This window comes from Pseudophryne corroboree, chromosome 4 (genome assembly GCF_028390025.1).
Source record: "Pseudophryne corroboree isolate aPseCor3 chromosome 4, aPseCor3.hap2, whole genome shotgun sequence".
NCBI classification, from domain to species: domain Eukaryota; kingdom Metazoa; phylum Chordata; class Amphibia; order Anura; family Myobatrachidae; genus Pseudophryne; species Pseudophryne corroboree.
The window spans coordinates 84,096,578-84,116,111 of record NC_086447.1 but is presented as its reverse complement, the minus strand read 5'-3'; the positions used below and the strand labels follow the sequence as shown (position 1 = coordinate 84,116,111).

The 19,534-nt window shown below is 43.8% G+C and overlaps 1 protein-coding gene across 3 annotated transcripts in view; it reads right to left on the bottom strand.

Annotated features, from left to right (window-relative positions):
* Positions 1-11,787: 11,787 nt before the first annotated feature.
* RUNX2 (RUNX family transcription factor 2) overlaps positions 11,788-19,534 on the bottom strand; it is an 85,701-nt gene continuing 77,954 nt past the window's right edge. For all 3 annotated transcript variants that reach the window (XM_063915208.1, XM_063915207.1, XM_063915209.1), the window contains one exon: positions 11,788-17,575. In XM_063915208.1, the coding sequence (XP_063771278.1) occupies positions 17,100-17,575 (476 nt within the window). In that variant the 3' untranslated portion in view covers positions 11,788-17,099. The remainder of the gene's footprint in view (positions 17,576-19,534) is intronic.

Genomic DNA, 19,534 nt, shown 5'->3' with positions numbered 1-19,534 from the left:
GTAGGTATCAGAGATATTTGCTGCTGTCCCTCTGTCATACATCCAGGTGATACTAAATATTTACGGTTACCCCCTAAAAGAGGGTGTTTTCATGGAATAAGCTGCAAATATTTAATGATAAATGGGCCCATAAATCCCTATGCAGCATACTTGCCTACTCTCCCGGAAGCTGCGGGAGGCTCCCGTTTTTTGGGGTAGCTCCCCGCACCCCCGGCAGAGTAGGCAGGTCTCCCGTATCCTGCTCGCACCCTAGTGATGCAGGCAGAATGGAGAGATAATCCCCCGTATTCGCGGGTCCGTGAGGTGGGGAAGGAGTTAAAATGACGCAAATCGCATCATTTTAGCCCCGTCCCCTTCCCACGGACCCGCAAATTGCATTTTTCCCCCCGGATGTGGGGGCGGGCTTGATGATGTCACAGCCCGGTCCCGCCCCCTGAAGTCTCCGGCAGCATCTCCTCTCCAGAAATTGAAAGCAGGCAAGTATGCTATGCAGCTTTGTTGCCAGGTAGAATTAAGGCGCATTCCATTCCATGAGGGTATTTTTTATCAGTTGAGATGTAGCTAGAACAACAGGATGCCGTTTCCAACAAGGTCCCATCAATGTTTGTTCCGTCAGGTTTGTAGTTCTGAACTCTGTTGCGTTCACACAATTCCCATATTGTCTTGTAGGCTGTAATGAATAAAGCGCGGAGGCTGGCGGTGATACTGAAGTCCGGTTTCGTCTCTGTGTACATCTAATTGCTTGTTTTTTATTTGCTAGCTCTTATTTATTTATTTATTTCTCTGAAGACTGCGCCTCTCCTTGATGTCAGAAAAATACGCCGTTAAACACAGAGACGTTAAGTACCGGTTGGATGTTGCAATAGGTTAATAGCTCTGGGAAAAGGAACTACATAAACAATATAAGCAGGCTCTAATTGTGCGAGAGGCCAAAAATAACTTCTGACGCTGGAGATGCGATGATAAAACAGAGCGGGGAGGGGGATGTAGGCTAAAGGCTCGACAGTGTTTGGGGTCACGCTATCAGGCTTACCTTGTATGATTCCATACAAATCCCAGGGTTTCAGCTTTTTCTACATTTTTTGTAACTTGTAGCGTTAATGAAAAAAGTTCTGAAATTGCGGCATTTCGGGAGAAATTCTGACACTTGACAACGTTGCAGGTCTGCGTTACCTCAGATGATCAATGCAGGTCCGTTAACTGCCTACTGACAGATCAACGTGAAGAACTGCCATTATTAGCGCCCATTTACCAAAGACACCTCGAAATTAATAATAGATAAATATTTTATTGTTGCCTGCTATTCACAACGTTGTAGCCTAAAAACAGTGGTTCCCAAACTTTATTGAATCATGACACACAATCAGCATTTTATTCACGCAACCCGTTGGCCAAAAGTTTCTTATAGCAGATATGATTAAATTAAGTAAATTGTGGTAACCTGTCATCCTTATGTTCAGGTATGTGGTGGCGCACAGGGTTACAAATCTGTTTGTCTGCATAATTTATGAATGGCAGCCACGAGCTTTGGTTTTGCCCATCACATGGGCCATAAACAGTATGATTTGCACCTGGACTACCAACCCAGGGCGCCGGGGTCAGTGATACCCGGTGCTGCCAACAGCTTTCCCCCCATGGTCTGAAAAAAGTGAGCTTGACTTAATGAAAAGGGACATGGTCACGTGAGAGCCCCTGTTTACAGGGCCGTCTTTTCGTATGGGCTCAGTGGGCTCTTCCCAAGGGCCCCAGGAGTATAAGGGCCCTAGGCTGATAGCTGAGGGTCCCCCCTTTTCAGGGGTACCAGATTTTTTAAAATCGTCCCTGGGGAACCGGAGATATCCGACCTCAAAGTAGTGGTCCCTATCCGGGCCTGTTAATTGCTCTTCCCAGCCAGATATGTCGGGTTCTGTCTGACTTTGAGTATTTCTGAGGGTATAATCCAAAAACGGGGACTCTCCCCTTTCGGTGGACACTGGCAGCTTGTCTCTACTATCTACCAGAACCAGAGATATCAGCCTTCAAGCAGCTGGTCCCTGCTCCAGCTCCACATGCCTAATATGCAGTTTTAGGTTTTCGTTGGTGAATTGCTCTGGCTCCAGAACTCTGATCCCCAAGTCCCCAGAACCTTCTGAAAGGTGGGACTCTCTAGTTTTTTTTTATCCCATTCAAAGCTAAGAAATATATTTTCAAGAACTTGAGATATCTGCAGTCAAGCAAGCTGCCCTCCCACCAGAAAATGATAAATATTAAGCTCACTCCACTATCCACCCCTCCCCTACGTATTAAACACCCCCTACCACCATGGAAGTCATATACAAGGGCTTCTTCATTCAGCCCAATGCCCCCTTCTACAGTTTAGCCCCATCTGTGCAGTACAGGAGTAATTAGCAGAAATTACTGCTCCAGGTCCTACATGCTGAGTGGAAGATAGAACACCCCCTACCGCCGGCGGGACTTCAAAGCTGCCGCTGATAGCACCCCCCACCCCTACCACTGGAGGATGGGTAGGGGCCCCAGTGCATTGCTGTGCCCAGGGGCCTACACTGCTGTTAAGATGACCCTGCCTGTTTACGCCACTATGGGGGCGTGACTTTGCAGATTTCCCATTGCATCACTCTAGGGGAGTGCCCCTGGAGATTGTGGCTGCACTGCTGGCTACTCAGTGACAGGAGCTGGCCGCTGCAGGACAATGCTACACTGCCATACCCAGCTCCCAGTCACTGCAGAGGTGCCGACATTTTTGGTGCCACCCTCTGGAAGGGTGAAACCCATGTTTGGTCCGCATGCCCCTTGTGACACTTCTGCCTGTAAGTGACTGAGGGGGTAATTACATCTACGATCAGTTTCTCTGACATGCGGGGGGACGCCAAGCACAGGGCTAGTCTGCCCCACATGTCTGGCTCTGCCCCGCCGCACAGGTACAAAAGCATCGTACATCGGCGATGCTTTTGTACTGGAAGAGTAGCTCCCAGCCAGCGCAGCTCCTGTGCGCTGGCAGGGAGCTACTGGCCGCGTCCCGGGTCGCAGCGGCTGTGTGTGACGTCATGCAGCCGCCGCGACCCACCACCCCCAAAGGTCCGGACACACCTCCGTTGTCCGGACTGGGCCCCGCCAACGGCGTTCTAAAGTCGTTGGCATGCCCCCTCCTAGCCAGCGATCGCCTCTGCCTGTCAATTAGGCAGAGGCGATTGCAGCCTTCCGGGTTGCGCACGGGCAGCACGGCCGCTGCGCGTGCGCACTCCACACAGTAGTTCAGACTGCGATCGCTGCCGCTGCAGCAATCCAGTCTGAATTACCCCCTGAGTTTGGGAACCACTGGCCTAAAGCATTCTGCAAAAAAACAATATAAAGGGACAGAATTAGAGTAGCCGCAGACACGATATTTTGCACTACGCATGTTTCCGAGGCAGTCTAGGCAATCATTTGCATCTTTGTGGATCTGCGGAGCTATTCAGAGACTCGCCGAAGTCAGCCAGCTAAATGGGTATGACTGTGCAGTAACTAGGCACTTGCAATTTGCTGTGTCACTCCAGGGGGTAAATTTACTTTGAATCAATGTCGACTTTGGATCAATCTAAAGCGATGTGTTTCAGGGGCTCAATCATTCATTTAGTAACATGTACAAATCAATATAAAAAAATTGTCTTTAGTAAATGTGCTATGGTTTGGTCGCTATGGGCAACATCACCACTTTTCATTTTTAGAAGCTTTAGTAAATGTACCCCTTATAGCCCTTTTAGACCGTCAGCTTTGAACACAGGTTATTGCACATGAGCACGCATAATCCATGTTGCCGTGCTGTCTACTCAGGTAGCTTGCAAGGTTGACCTGTTTCCCGTTACCGCTGTATGGATGGGCGGCGCTTGGAGATCATGGGTCGCACACCCGTGTCAGGCTCCTGGGTGTGACCCGTCTCAGGAGGTCTAAAAGGATTAGTTAGTTACCACTTGAGGAGCAGATCCTGAGGTGGAAGTAAAGCAAAAAAAAGCAAGTAACTTTGTATCTGGAACAAAACATACTGCAAATACATGGATTATTTTGCATGCAGGGTAAATACTGGCTTCTTTTGCATGTAGACACAAATTCTGGAAAGCTTTATTTTTCCACTACAGTTTACATTTGAGTTTGGAAACACTCTTCTGAAATCACTGAGTAGCCAAATGATTATGTTCATAATGTTCTGACCAGTAAACCTTTGCCTGGTTGAAACTGGCCACCTCATCTAGTAGTAAGTTAATGGTACCAAGTTGTAGGGGTAAGATGAGATGATTGGTCAATGGGAAGGTATAGGAGGAGATTCCGGGATGGGAAAGGGTGTGGGGAAGCCAGGAGGGATCAGCCAGGGTCATCAGGGGTGTAAACCAAAGACCCCAAAAAAGAGAGATCTGTGGAGTCAAAAACCCTGTACCATATGCATCAAAGCACATTTAATAGACTTTTGGAATGTGCATATAATAGTACTGATGGCCACCAATCAACAATGGTTCATAACCATCGATGGCTTCTTCCCGATAGTATTTATCGATGGGGGAATCCTGATGGCAAATCTCCTCACAAGCAAGTGCTGTGCGTGTGCTGTCCGCAGTACCATTTCAGTTCGCATAGGCAGATCTGAACCATCGGGTGTTTCCCCACAATTTTGAACAATCATTGATGTTAACCCCTGGATGGCCATCCCTGTTTACCAGCTTTATAATGACACCTGAAGGCATAGGCTTTTTAACGTTAATAGTTGCGGCATGTACACACACGTACTGTCTGAGAAACATGGACGGTGCACCAATTGTCATGCTGCCTGCAGGTTTCAGAAGAGATGGGTAGGAGTTCTAAGGGAATGCTCATTAAGTACATAGGGGGAGATTTCTCAGATCTTGGAGAGAGATAAAGTGGAGACAAATAAAGTACCGACCAATGAGCTCCTAACTGCCATGTTACAGGCTGTGCTTGAATAAAATGACACGAGCTGATTGGTTGGTCTTTATCTCTCTCCACGTTATATCCCCCACAGTACACTATGCTCTCGAGGAGGCTTTTTTTTGGTGCATGAATGAATTCCCCAACGCTCTGTGCCTGCGAGGACACGGTGGTGCGCTAAGCGCCACGCTATTTATTCTCTTGTCGGGAATCCGGCGCCGGTATACTGAATACCACCCATATCTATGAGGGTCATTCCGACCTGATCGCACGCTATTTTTTGCAGCGCTGCGATCAGGTCAAAACTCGGCAAAACTGCGCATGCGTATGCACAACAATGCACAGGCGCGTCAAACGAGTATAAAGTGGATCGTGCTGGGCAATGGATTTAACAAAGAATCCATGCGCACAGCCGATCGCAAGAAGATTGACAGGAAGAGGGCGTTTATGGGTGTCAACTGACCGTTTTCTGGGAGTGGTTGGGAAAACGCAGGCGTGTCCAGGCGTTTGCAGGACGGGTGTCTGACGTCAATTCCGGGACCGGACAGGCTGAAGTGATCGCAACGGCTGAGTAAGTTCAGACCTACTCAGAAACTGCACAAAACTTTTTTGTAGCGCTCGGCTGCACAAGCGTTCGCACACTTGCAAAGCGAAAATACACTCCCCCATAGGCGGCGTCTATCTGTTCGCAGCACTGCAAAAAATAGCTACTCGGAAAAACCCCTGTGTGTGGGAGCCCTTGGTGTGTCTACAAGCGTTACTACTAATTTCTGGAAAAACAAAGTGTTGGTAGCTTGGATAAATTTCCCTTTAATAAGGTACAATCCCTGCTCCATGGCAGAATAAACACACGGCTCCGCATCGGATTTCGCTCTGTGACCAGCGTGAGACATTCTGTTAGCAAATAGTCATAACACATTAGTCACCTAAAATGATGACTGGAACCGGTTCGGAAAGACATCTCCACACATTACAGCCACTTATATCATTAACCCCCCCCCCAGGGCTGTAAACAAAAGCAAGTACAACTGAAATGTCACCGGCATTCACCGCTCCGTCCAACGGGCAGCATCAGATGTCACTGCTGGCATTGTCTGATAAAATACCAGGCCCAATGAAAACAGGGATTCCACCCTCCCTCTTCCTTATCCACAAGGCCCTTTGATGTGTGTGAGTTTCTGAGAAGACAACGTAGACTGTGGTGACACCACAGCTGCATGATCACCACCCTGCATAGGGCACACCAGCTTGGCAGTCACAATAGGGTCAGATCTGGGTTGGATTGTCGCAAGTTACCAAATATGTCCGGTTCTGCAGTAGAAGCAGCCTGAACATACGGCCTGAATTAATTTGCCTTTTTTTTTATACAGTTGCTAAAAATGTGACTGACAGCTAAACTCAGGAAAACCATCAGAATGGAAAATGATTGTTTATATACCCTGCTATTAGAGACAAAACACAGGCACAGCTACTTCTGGGCTTTGCCACTGAAACAAGAGCTGAATTGTTTTAGGAAGCTGCCTTCGATTAAAGCAGAACACTGGCTGACAGATCTCTGTTTGATATGTTGTACAGAAGAGTTAACTTGCTAATGCTTCAATGTCATAACAGCCCTGTTTGCTTAGGAACCTAAAGAGAGGTTGCTCACCGCGCGCTGCCCTATTGACGTGAGTGTCTGTCCAATATCCTGAGTTACTCACCTACGGGAGGGATGGAGATTGACAAAGCGGAGAAGTTGCCCGATTCAACCAATCACCTTACAACTGTCACTTCAAAGCTGTGCTCGATACATGACAGCAGTTGATTGGACATTTTGGGCAGCGTGTCCTCATTATCACTATCTAAGGCTTGATGCCTCTGCATCAGAAAACTGAAATGTCGCCAGGGCCAGAAGTACTATCCAATCAGCTCCTGACGTTTCTCAAACACAGCCTGTAAAATGACACTTAGGGGGACATTTACTAAGCAGTGATAAGAGCGGAAAATTGAGCCAGTGAAGAAAATGCCCCATCAACCAATCAGCAGCTCTGTATCATTTTATAGTATGCAAATTTTAGATGTTACTTCAGTGCTGATTGGTTGCCATGGGCAACGTCTCCACTGGCTCACTTCTCCGCTCTTATTACTGCTTAGTAATTGCCCCCCTTAGACCTACAGTAATTGTGTTCTATCCACGAGAATACGTATGATGTTGTGTCAGCAATCTCCACATTCAGCCCTCAATGGCTTGAATGTGTGTGCGTGTACATGTGGTACGAAATATAGATTGTAAGCTCCACTGGGGCAGGGACTGATGTGAACGGCCAAATAGTCTCTGTACAGCGCTGTGGAATATGTGTGCGCTATACAAATAACTGGTAATAATAATAATGTCCATGCCCCAATTCTGTCACACATTTTGGGTGGGGGCATGCAGGGGGGTTATTCGGGGTTCCGGTATGAATGGTCGACCATGTTATGGTCGACAATCATTAGGTCGACCACTATTGGTCGACATTGGCATGGTCAACGTGGACAAATGGTCGACACGTGAAAATGGTCGACACGTGCAAATGTCGACATTGTTTTTTTTTTGTTTTTTTTTTTACTTTTTTTGGTGTCGTTTTCTGCGTAAAGTAACGGGGAACCCCAATTAGTGCACCACGTCCACTCGCCATGCTTCGGGCTAGATGCTTCACGAATTACCATTCCCAATCGTAGTCCACGTGGATCGTAAAGTATGGAAAAGTTCCCCAAAAGAAAAAAAATGTGAAAAACTCATGTCGACCTTTCCATGTGTCGACCATTTCCATGTGTCGACCATGTGCCCATGACGACCATGTCAATGTCGACCAATGGTGGTCGACCTAATGACTGTCGACCATAACATGGTCGACCATCCAAACGGATACTGTTATTCGGATGTGGAAGCAAACCAAAAAAAAGCAAGCGACTGGGCAAAACCATGCTGCACTGCAGGTGGGGCAGAGGTAACATGTGCGGAGAGAGTTAGATTTGGGTGGGGCGTGTCCAAACTGAAATTTTAACTGCAGTGTAAAAATAAAGCTGCCTAACATTTGTTGGCTACATGCAAAAACAGCCAGTATTTACCCTGCACAGAAACAATATAAATGTATTTGCTCCCCCTGCATTGCAGCATGGTTTGTTCTAGATAACAATTTACGTGCTTTTTTTGCCTTGCTTCCAAATCCGAATCAGGCCCCCAAGTCTCCTCTTCGTCAGAGCCGGACATAGGCATAGGCAAACTAGGCAATTGCCTAGAGCATTTGATATGCCTAGGGGCATCATCAGCTTCTGCTGATTAAATGATATGCGGCATGCCTATATTCTGTGTGTAGCATTTCATATGCAGATACAGCCACAATCTCACACAGTATATAGGCATGCTGCATATCAGTTTAATCAGCAGAAGCTGCTTGTGCATCCTAGCCACATAGCAATGCAAATAAGATGCATTTTCATTAAAAAAAAAAGGTGCCCGACGTTAGCATTGATGCAAGATTTGTGAGGACACATCTGTATCCAAGCAGAGGCAGAGGTCACAGTGTTAGTGGCAGTGTGAGCGCTGTGTGCATGTGAGTGGGTTGGTTGTGCAGTAGTGTTCAGAATATGTGTAAGGAGCATTATGTGTGTCATGTAAAAATGCTTTAATAATGTGCAACATATGTGTAAAGGGCCACTATGTGTGTCATTATGTGTATAAGGGCATTAATAATGTGCAGCATATGTGTAACAGGGTACTACTGTATGTGTGTCATTATGTGTATAGGGGCACTAATAATGTGCAGCAAATGTGTAGGGGGCACTATGTGTGTCATTATGTGTATAAGGGCATTAATAATGTGCGGCATATGTGTAAGGGACATTATGTGTAAAAGGGCATTAATAAAGGTTGTCATAATGTGTAAGGCGCATTATGTTTATAAGGACATTAATAATGTGTCTCATATGTGTAAGGGGCATTACTGTGTGGAATTATGTGTATAAATGCATTACTAATGTGTGGCATTATGTGTATAAGGTGCTCTACTATGTGGTGTTGCGTATAGAAAGGGCACTACTGTGTCGTCTAATGTGAATAAAGAGCAATAAGGTGTGGTGTAATGTGAATAAGGAGCAATTCAGTGTGATGTAATGTGAATAAGGGGCTCTTCTGTGAGGAGTAACGTTTATAAGGTAAAGTGATACTACTGTGGGATGTAATATGAATTATGGACACTATCGCAAGATAAAATGTGAATAAAGTTGCAGTACTATGTGGTGTAATTGGAATTGGGGGTACTATTGTGTGGCCATGCCCCTTCCCAGCAAGAAGATGCCCCTTTTTGGGCTGTGCGTCAAATGTGCAAACTGTTCCTATTTAAAATATAGGGGGTACAAGGACTGCTATGGGTGAGGGGTGATGGTGCTGGGAAAGACGTGCAAGGTCAGAGGCAGAACCAGCGGTGGTGCTAGGGGGCACCAGCCAAAATCTTGCCTAGGGCATCATATTGGTTAGGGCCGGCTCTGCTCTTCGTAGTCCATCAGGTCTTTATAATGGGTGGTTTGGAAGAACCATATCATACTTCAGGGCTGCTATCAATGGATACATTAGAGAGGGATCCAGGCCCAGCCTGTCAAGGTGACCCTCCGGCACTAATGATCGCACCCTGCGACACTAGGAAAGGGACATCTCTGTTATTAAATGTGCATTACAGTCATTCCAAACGCATTTCCCGCCCAGATATGTGAAATGGAGACTTATGCTGATGACGTTCCATTCCGGAGCATGACACACAGCTGCAGATATTATACAGAACTATTATTAGTCGCATTCCACGTGTGTCGGGTTCACTCGACGCGTTTCATGGCCAGTGGGGTCACTGGTGACATGAGCTGCCCAACTGGGGGATTCCAACTAGCAAAATGAACCCACTACAGGAAACTACACAGATAAGCTGTGGGCAGTACGGATGGTGTAATGGTTAGCATTACTGCCTCACAGCACTGAGGTCATGGGTTCGATTCCCATCATGGCCCTAACTGTGTGGAGTTTGTATATTCTCTCCGTACTTGCGTGGGTTTTCTCTGGGTACTCCGGTTTCCTCCCACAATCCAAAAATATACTGGTAGGTTGACTGGAATCCAACAAAATTAACCCTAGTGTGAATGTGTACATGTGGTAGGGAAAATAGATTGTAAGCTCAACTGGGGCAGGGACTGATGTGAATGGCCAAATATTCTCTGTACAGCACTGCGGAATATGTGTGCGCTATATAAATAACTGGTAATAAATAATATAAATAAGCTGGGGCTGGGTGTTTGCCGTGGGAAATAGCCCGAAATATAAATGAGGGAAAAGGGGGTGGTTCCTTTTTCCTGGTAAACCTTTCATATGGGGGCATGGTTTAGGGGTCAGTATAATTATAGTAAAGCACAAAATTAGGAAGGATAATCATAATAAATAGAAGTCAATCACCAGCTGTGTTATTCTACGCCACCTATTCACTATTCATGCATGAAATCCCTCTTCAGTGGATAACATGGAGACATGCTTCTGACTGGAAATAAGTCTCTAATGTATCTACAATGTATTACAAAACCCATCTGTTAAAGGGAAACGATCATTTTTATCACTGAATATATTACCTATTGTTTTCAGCGGTAGGCAAGCTCTGGGGCTGTGGAACTACTAGTGCCAGCAGACAAAATATGCTTTAAATGCTAAATTACAAACAGCATCTAAAGACTTTCATAAAGAAGATACTGGGGGCCTCTATAAATCAGAACACAAGCGCCCCCACAGTCTTTATTTAATGATATGGAAATGCGGCTGTTTTCTGATAAGTAGGTATAATCCCTCATTCAGCTTTACGGAAGTGCCCCCTTGAAAAAGTTCTGCATAAGATCCAGATGGATACTTGTGCGGAGCACAAAGTACAATGGTCACTTCAGAGTCCAACCTGACCAATCCTTTATAAATTATACACGGTCAAGTCACATTATTATATCCACCAGCTAATAGCCAGAGTAACCGCCGTGTGCAGCACAGACAGCAGCTAGACGGGCGGAACTGTCGTTTTAGACACACGTCTGGTAGCACCCAGGTTCACTGTGACGGTGAGTTGCTCCACTGTAGCGTGTCGGTCAGCCCTCACGCACCTTCGTAGCCGACGTTCACCTCTCACATCAATGGCACATGGTGCTCCACAGTTTCCACGTTGGTTATAGGCAATGGTGCCATTTGTCCAGGCACCATACACCTTCACCATAGCAGCACGAGGACAGTTCACAAACTGAGCTGTGTCAGAGATACTGCCACCCTCGGCCCGAAAGCCGATAATCATCCCTTTTTGCAACTCGGATAAATCTTTAACCCGTGACAGCAACAAGTGATATGTGTGCAGACCGCCTATCACACACCTTATATACCCACCAAGTCAGCGCACGACACGTGACGTACTTCATGGGTTACGCTCTGCCGACGCCGAATATAGGAGGTGGACATAATAATGTGGCTCAACTGTGTATTATTACTGTATATTATATCACGTAAATGGGTCCCATGGAAAAAGATGAGTTTGCAACCAAGCTACCCAGTTGCCCTGAATGTAAGTCAGATATGTGTGTATGTATATATATATATATATATATATATATAGCAGCGGGATACGGCGGCACACCACAGACTGAATGAAGATAGATGCAAAGACTATTTATTTGCCCAAATAAAGGCAAATAAAGAGTCTTTGCATCTACCTTCATTCAGTCTGTGGAGTGCTGCCGTATCCCCCCGCTATTATTAGGTGCTGCATTGTTACCGCACCGCAGCACTTACACTACTCCCCGAATATATACTGTATATATCTTATGAATAAAGACTTCTTAGAAGACTTATGAAAAAGAAGTTTATTGGAAATAAAATTCAAACATCCACTTATAATAACAATAACAATAATAATAATATAAATCAGGTGCGGAGCAACAAAATTAAATTTACAGACGCAAAATAAAATAAAAAAAAAGAGTCCCTTTCAAATGATAGTAAACATTTCCATGGCGGAACAAAGCAAATATCTGTGGGGGAAGGACAAACAACAGGTTGTGCATATAAAGCCAATATGGTAAGTCACTGTAACAGAAGCTTCTATTTACAAGACAATGCTCGGAGTATTTTGGTTAAGAAAATAACTGGCGTATGAAGCGTTCTTACAAAATGATTGTCACCTCAGTACCTCATTCAATTTGAATAAAAACTTTTTGAAAAAGGTATTTTTGGAGCTATTATGTACTGACGTAAAATCTTCTAAAAACAAAACAGACCTTTGTAAAGAGGACATATTTCCAAACTTCTGCATAATGTGTGAGATATCATAGTACCATGTTATAATAAAGATATTGTACCTCGTAAGAGTTTCTTTGATTATTTTTTATTCATTTTTTTTATTGCAAATACAGCATGATTTGTGCTGGAGTTTTTGGTGAATAACCTGTGAGTAAATATTGTTCCAGGTCACACTACCATTATTGGAATGTAATGTTGACACAGTGCTAAAAGCTGTATTATTCCTGGCTTCCTGAGAACTGGTACAGTAAGAGTAATGTCACAAACAGACATTAAGCCTTGGCACTGGGCTATTCCAGGTGAGTTTTTGTGTGGCAACAAAGTATGTGGGCACTGATGAAAATGGAGATATTTAATATATAAAACAAGACATCGCAAGTCAAAATAAATGGCAAAGACGTTTTAAAAGTGCCCCTGTCACCTATGATTGGAGGCGGCCATTTTGTGAGCTGAACCAAATGTGAGGGTGCAGCCTATCAAGTCGCTAGGAACCATTTTGAGTCTCAGCAATGTCACTAGTGGTTTCATAGGTTATTTCCGTATGAATATTACTGTATGTAGATATTTTCAAAGATAGAAAATGTGTGGTTGTTATGGAGTAGCAGACAGTTTGAAAAGTTATGCCATGTTACTAAAGGGCCCCAAGCGCAGAGCTGGCAGCCATTTTGTGGCTGAAAATCAATATATTTGAGTGAATTCACCAGAAGTTGGTTGTACTCATGAATTAGATGCCCCTGACTCATAAAATCTGGTCATAAAGTGCCTCAGTGACGTTACTGAACCCTAATGAGTTTCTAGCCTGTATTCTTATTATTGTAGGCCGGGACCACAATTAATAGTGGTCCAGACCACAATAACAAATTACTTTGTTTCAGATCACAAATGGCCGCCAATAATTGTCAACAGGTGTCAAGTACACGTAAGTGCTGCTCCAAATAATTCACTGTCCAAATGACAATGAAAGCAAAATAGTCAATGGCATGGAATGCTTACAGCTACCTTAGAAGTATAAATAATAACAAATCTAACTGTATTCCACAGATTTTATATATATATATATATATATATATAATTAGGCTTACCATACTGTCCCTATAAACTGGGGCACTCATGAATTACACAGGTTCTGTGGCTGGCTGACTTCCAGCCTGCATTTCATCTGGTTTTAAGCAGCCACAGAACCTGTGTAATCCCTAAGTGTCCCGGTTTAAATGGATAGTATGGTAAGCCTATATATATATTCATAATTTAAGACAGATGTTAGTACAGACTGCACAATGTGTAACCTGGAGATCAGGGCCCTTCTCATTCCTCACCTGAGATTCCTCTCAGAGAAGACCACTTATAGCTGCACAGTTTTACTTCTGCTAAGCGGCTGCAGAATGGTGGTGGCAGCTGACAGAACCTGTGATGATGTATCAGCGTCTAAGCTGCACCTGCTAGATCAACGCTCATACAAAAAGGAACCAGCGGATGATAAAGAAGGGAACGGGTTCCGTGTGTCATTCCTTCACCGATGCAGGGAACACTCAGTGCCTCAGATCTCTGACCGCACACTGACACTGCTGATGTGCTGAAGGCTCGATTGTGTTTATTGACAACAGACTCTACAAAGGGGATGTAGTCATGTGACCAGCGGTCAGGAGACCGACGGTCACATAACCTTCCCCTACAAAGAGTAAGGTATCACTTTCATTACCTCTTCCGCTGCCTGGTACGGCCTAATGAGTTGACGAGAAGGGGTTATTAAACATTAGTGAATGCAACCAGCTTTGGCAATAGTAAATGATGAGAGGTTAGAGAAAGAGAAAAGATAACATATGCATAAAAATACTATAAAATGCAAACACTGGGGCTGATTGCCAGTTGCATGTACTAAGAACGCAACACAAGGGGATTGCAAGCGTTATACTCTGACTCGTGTGTACATTCGCAATAATGAAACATTCGTAGTTTGTGGAAAATCGCTAAATGCATCACATACGAAGGTTACGCTTGACTCGGAATCAGGCTAACTACGTCTTAGCAACCAGGCAAACAATTTTCTGTGCTACAGTAACTGCAACACGAGACAAGGGGATGCCAGACTAAATTATATTTAACAGATCCGAAACATTTTCAGTATTAGGCCTGGTTTCCAAACTGCTGCTTTAGTTTTTCTTGAAGGTTCTGAAATATTACCCGTTATTATGCTGATTACTTATGCTGAACCTCCCAACAGGGCTGTTGAGACATGCACGGGGCCCGTGTACTGAGGGGGTGTGGTCAAAGCAGGGGGCGTGGCCATGGCCTCTTTGGGACAAAAAAATCAATGGAAAACACTATGCATGCTCTAAAGGGGTATATTTGTCCCCATCAGTACCATGGTCCAGGGCTCCTGCAGGGTCGCTCTAAAAGTCCCAGGCCCAAATAATTAATAATGGCCCTCTCTGCGTCCCTGACTCTCAAAATTAAGGCAGAATTAGGACAAAATAAGCCACACCCTGTTCTTCTCAAGCCTCACCATGTCCAATTTGTAAGTCTACCCTGATATGGCACTTACATGTAAACCTCGCTCATTTGGAGGCTTGCAAATCAGTACTCTGGGTGGTATGCCCATGCTAATATCAGTTGGGATAACTCAGTAACAGTTTCACACTATTAAATACGATTTATTGGGAGTGCTGCAGCAGTTACTAACGTTTCCTATTCCGCACAGGAGAGGAACAATTATTATTGCAATAGTAGAACTGGAAAAGGGTTTGCCAATTGCGAAACGAATCAAGGCATTTGTAAAAAAATTCCCTGTTCCACTTTATGCCATCTACAAGGCCAAGAGTATAAGAAAAAAACATTACTGGGTCTCTATTGCTCATAATTATGGGCCAAGTGCAAGAAACTCATTAAACTACAAGAAAAAAATGATTTAAGACAAGAAAACTGACAGAGCCTGCTCTGCCATCTCAGTCACCCCAAGGCAAGACGGTATGCAACATTATTAACCCCAGCCAAAGCTGGGTGTGTTATTACAATAATAACATGGTTTGGACTGGAGACCCCTATACTGCTCGTACCCTAGGCAGCTGTCTGATACTCAAGGGGAGATGAATCAAGTGGAGTAGTCAGCCCAAAATAATCAATCAGTTTCTAACTGTCTTTTATAAAGACTGTGCTACGTAGATGAAGGACAGAAGCTCATCGGTTGATTTGGGCAACTTTATCTCTCTTCGAGGCTTAATACATTTCCCCATTAAACAAATCATTGTTCTATACTGTATGGAGCTACATATTTCCAGATATACTGTATTTCCATCAACGCAACTCTCAGATTAAATCCTCCAGGCCTAAATTGGCCATACTGTATGTTGATGCATCAGTGCTAACACAAACTAAGATTAAGTGCATCATCAGCATGTTAGTTACATATCTCGGTTTACAAGGAGTATTCTGAACAGAGAAGTGCAAGACTAAAGTCATAGCAATTGACGGCAGTGCATTTAAAACAAAAATGGGAAAAAAAACGAATATGATATGACTAAGATAACAATAGTGCTTATGGCTTTAAAGTTGCATTAACAAAAAAAAAATCACTTTAGCTAATTTAATTGCATATCGCTACATAACCCTTTGTTTTTACATCCGTAGTTAAAACATTTTACATGTACTCTGTCATTTGATGACATTCCAGCACATTGTAAGGATATCTCTGGCAACCGAATATTACAGAGTATACAGTAATAACTGTAGGCTCTATCAAGACACAAATAAACAAGGCACATTATAATACTACAGTTCTTGGAACACAAGCATTATTAAATTACACCCGTTACCTACACCTGATGGAGGCGGCCATCTTGTGGTCTGAACCAACATTGTCTCATTGGTGTCACTTTTGCTCAGAGAACTGATTAGCCGAGCAGACAAGATGGCCGACCTCCACCGCATGCAAGCAATAAGTGCATTCTCAGTTTCTTAACCTTTGTGGATGAGATTATAGTTATAGGACATTAAGGAGAAAAAAAAACATGTTTAGGGACCTGTCAGCACATCTTTGACATAAACAAACACTTAAGGGTCCAAATATTATTAAATAATTATAAATTAAAAATTGTTAAGATAAATCCCCCCAAAAAAATAAAACTAAAAAATATATATAAAAAAAGACAAAAAGCAACCTCCCCTCCACAACACATAATGATAATTTAAAAAAAACACAAAAACATAAAAATTCATACCTTTTTGAGCTAATATTATTACGTTTGTGTTGGCATAGGCAATGTTTTATATTATGTATGTTTTTGGAATTTTTTTTTTTTCGTCTAAAGGCATAAAACTGAAAATATTGAGACAAGTGCATGTTGCATTGTTTATAGTCCGTACCATAATGATAACAAACCGTGGAAAAGTTCGGATAAACGTAGGGACGTGCTTTGTGCAGTTTTCTGTTGCGTTTGAGGTCATCCCTTTTTTTTCCTGTAAATAAGGCACTTTTTTGTTTTTTTACACCACATTTTTGGTATTGGAATGAATAAGTCTTTTTAGATTCCCACAATTATCTGCGATCTCTTTTCCCATTCAGTCACAATAATATTTGACAGAGCGTAAACTAGGAAAAGCCATAATTCTCTTTGGAATAACTTTAGTTCAATATAAATATATAGTTTAAGGCAAATGTGTGCTTTCAGATATGACTTTGTATCACAATGGCATAATTATTGATCGGTAAGTCTATTGCAAACGTTTAATCAGCGTCTTTTTGAGTCGCACTCAGAATATGACATCATATATAAAATGCATTTTCTTGTTTTGTTTTTTAAAGGCACTTCCATATTTTTCTGAATAAAGTCTCACAAACTACACATCGTCAGCCAAGGTGGAGTGATCAATAAGGCCTCCACACGGACTCATCCATTCGGCCGCTAGAATTTAACACCGTGGGGGAGTTACTGTGACTTCCGTCTGCATCCACACCGTCGTTCTGGCTGCCCAAATTCGGGTTTAGCAATGTGGTGCCATTTGCTGTTGTACAGGGCGGAAGCATTCTAGAAGGAGAACGGTCACCCCCCGGAACCATGGGGAACTGGTATGATCCAGACGACGTACCATAATAAAGGTAGGGAGTGCTGCTGGTTTGGAAGGGTCCACTTTGGTTCTGGGAGGAGCCAGGGTAAGGTGGTGGCAGATAGGTGTGATAGTGAGTGGTTGCCGACATACCCAAAGACATCCCTGAGGTCACCGGAGGAGTGTAAGTAAAAGTTGCAGGGTAGTGCATTCGCGGGTTAGAGAAACGACTCTCCGTTAGGGAGGAAATACTCGTAAACTGCCGGGGATCAGGAAACGGGCCCAACTCTGAGGTACCTTAAAAATACAAAGAAAATAATATATATTACTTCATGCAGGATTAGTGTTATTTTTATTCCTTACAATACTGCATATTTACTGAAAATAAAAATATTAACCTGTGGAGTTTATGGACTTATTTTCACATTACAAATGTATTGTTGTTGTTGGTGTATGTGCTTGTAATTATGTATGCTTTATTTTGCTTTGAATGTCGCACTGGTACTATCCTGGCAACACGCGGAACCTAATAACCCCCCCTCCCCCCTCCACAGGGACATCGCTGAGGAAAAACACAAATACCACAGGCTCCCAGAACCCAGTGATACGTAGAGAGTAGATGTACATTTGAGGGAAATTGTAACCTATCCAGGGCTGAGAGATTTAATTATGATTTTAAGTGTGGTCATAATCAACCTTCCCAACATTCTGAATGTCATAATTGGGAAATGGGGGTCCTTGGTTGCGGGTGTGACCACACCCCTCCCCCAGTGGGCCTGCTTAGCAATCCTGAGGTGCTAGGCCATCTTCCCCTTCTACAGAAACGCCATTTTATTGCCACATGCGATGGAGGCATCTGCCTCCTGTTTTTCCCTTTACAGCCTTTTATGTGATCAAGGGTCTGTGTAAGCAACCACATCAGCGAGGCAATAAGTCGGACCGCCTCCCAGTCCCTGCCCGGTAACAACCAGCACATTTCCAATACATTCCTGATACCGTGCCTCTCAATCACCAATGCGCCTCTGTGCACGCACACAGTGTAACGCACACGCCATATTAGATTTTAGGGTTTTGGCGCAGTAGCAGAAAATCAGTCAACTCCTTGAACGTCGGCTTTGCCTGCAGCTCAGAATTAGGCCCTTAGGCCCAGATTTATCAAGCCACGGAGAGAGTGATAAATTGCACAGTGATAAAGTACCAACCAATCAGCTCCTAACTGTCATTTTCAAACACAGAATGTGACATGACAGTTAGGAGCTGGTTGGTTGGTACTCTATCACCGTGCAATTTATCAGTTTCCGAGGCTTGATAAATCTGGGCCTTAGTATGTAGTTTGTAAGTTAAAGTGCCTGGTTAATTGGTTTATAAGAGGTGGCTGCGAGCTGGCTCCATCTTTAATCCCTCCGAAACAGCCCAGGTGGAATCATTTCGCACCAGCCAGCGAGGGCCGGAGTACGACATAATAAGGGACTCACGGGGACCCTTTCCCTCACCAAATCTGTAAACAGTAAATCACACATATTTACATTTTCCATGCTCACTTGTAACCTGAAAAAAATCAATTGAAAAGGCCGTAAATAAGTAAATGAAAAGCTGAACTCTTCAAGCCGCAGCTAAAACACCTTTTTCCCTTTCTACAAAATATATTGCGCTGCTAGGTTTTGGTCAGAAACTAGGAACAATTAAATGGCATGTGTTTCCAGTTATATTGTTGCAGAAGACTCATTAAAAGTTCAGGTTTGGCTTGGCTCCAGCCGCCCCCGTCTACATCTCAATGGCTAATTCTTCTCGTACCCCTTCCTTACCTGCCGTAGTCTAGAGAACGCCTTAGCCCAAGACCCGTGTCGTGACTGCTTTCCTCACATGCTTCCTCATGCCAGCTAACGTCACTTGCCATTCATGTAACAATTACTAGCCCAAAGATGTGGTTTGCGAGGAGTAATGAGCAGCAAATTCTTCCCTGCCTAGCAAAGCTTTGGTCTTTCATTCTCAATTACAATAGCTGCAGTAAAGCCGCCTCCTCGTCAGCATGTCAACCTAATTGCATAATAATGGTTACAATAATTTCATGACTTGTACACGGACATTAATACGTCAGGCTGCATTATATTATATTACCGGAGCAGTGTATTCCTATAGTGTACCGTGTCTGCACGGTGGGAGGCAGAAACATTCGTGCGCAGTAATGGAAGGCCGTAGGGACGGAGCAAATAAAAGAAGATTAAGAATCGTCCCGATGATACTATATTTATTTGG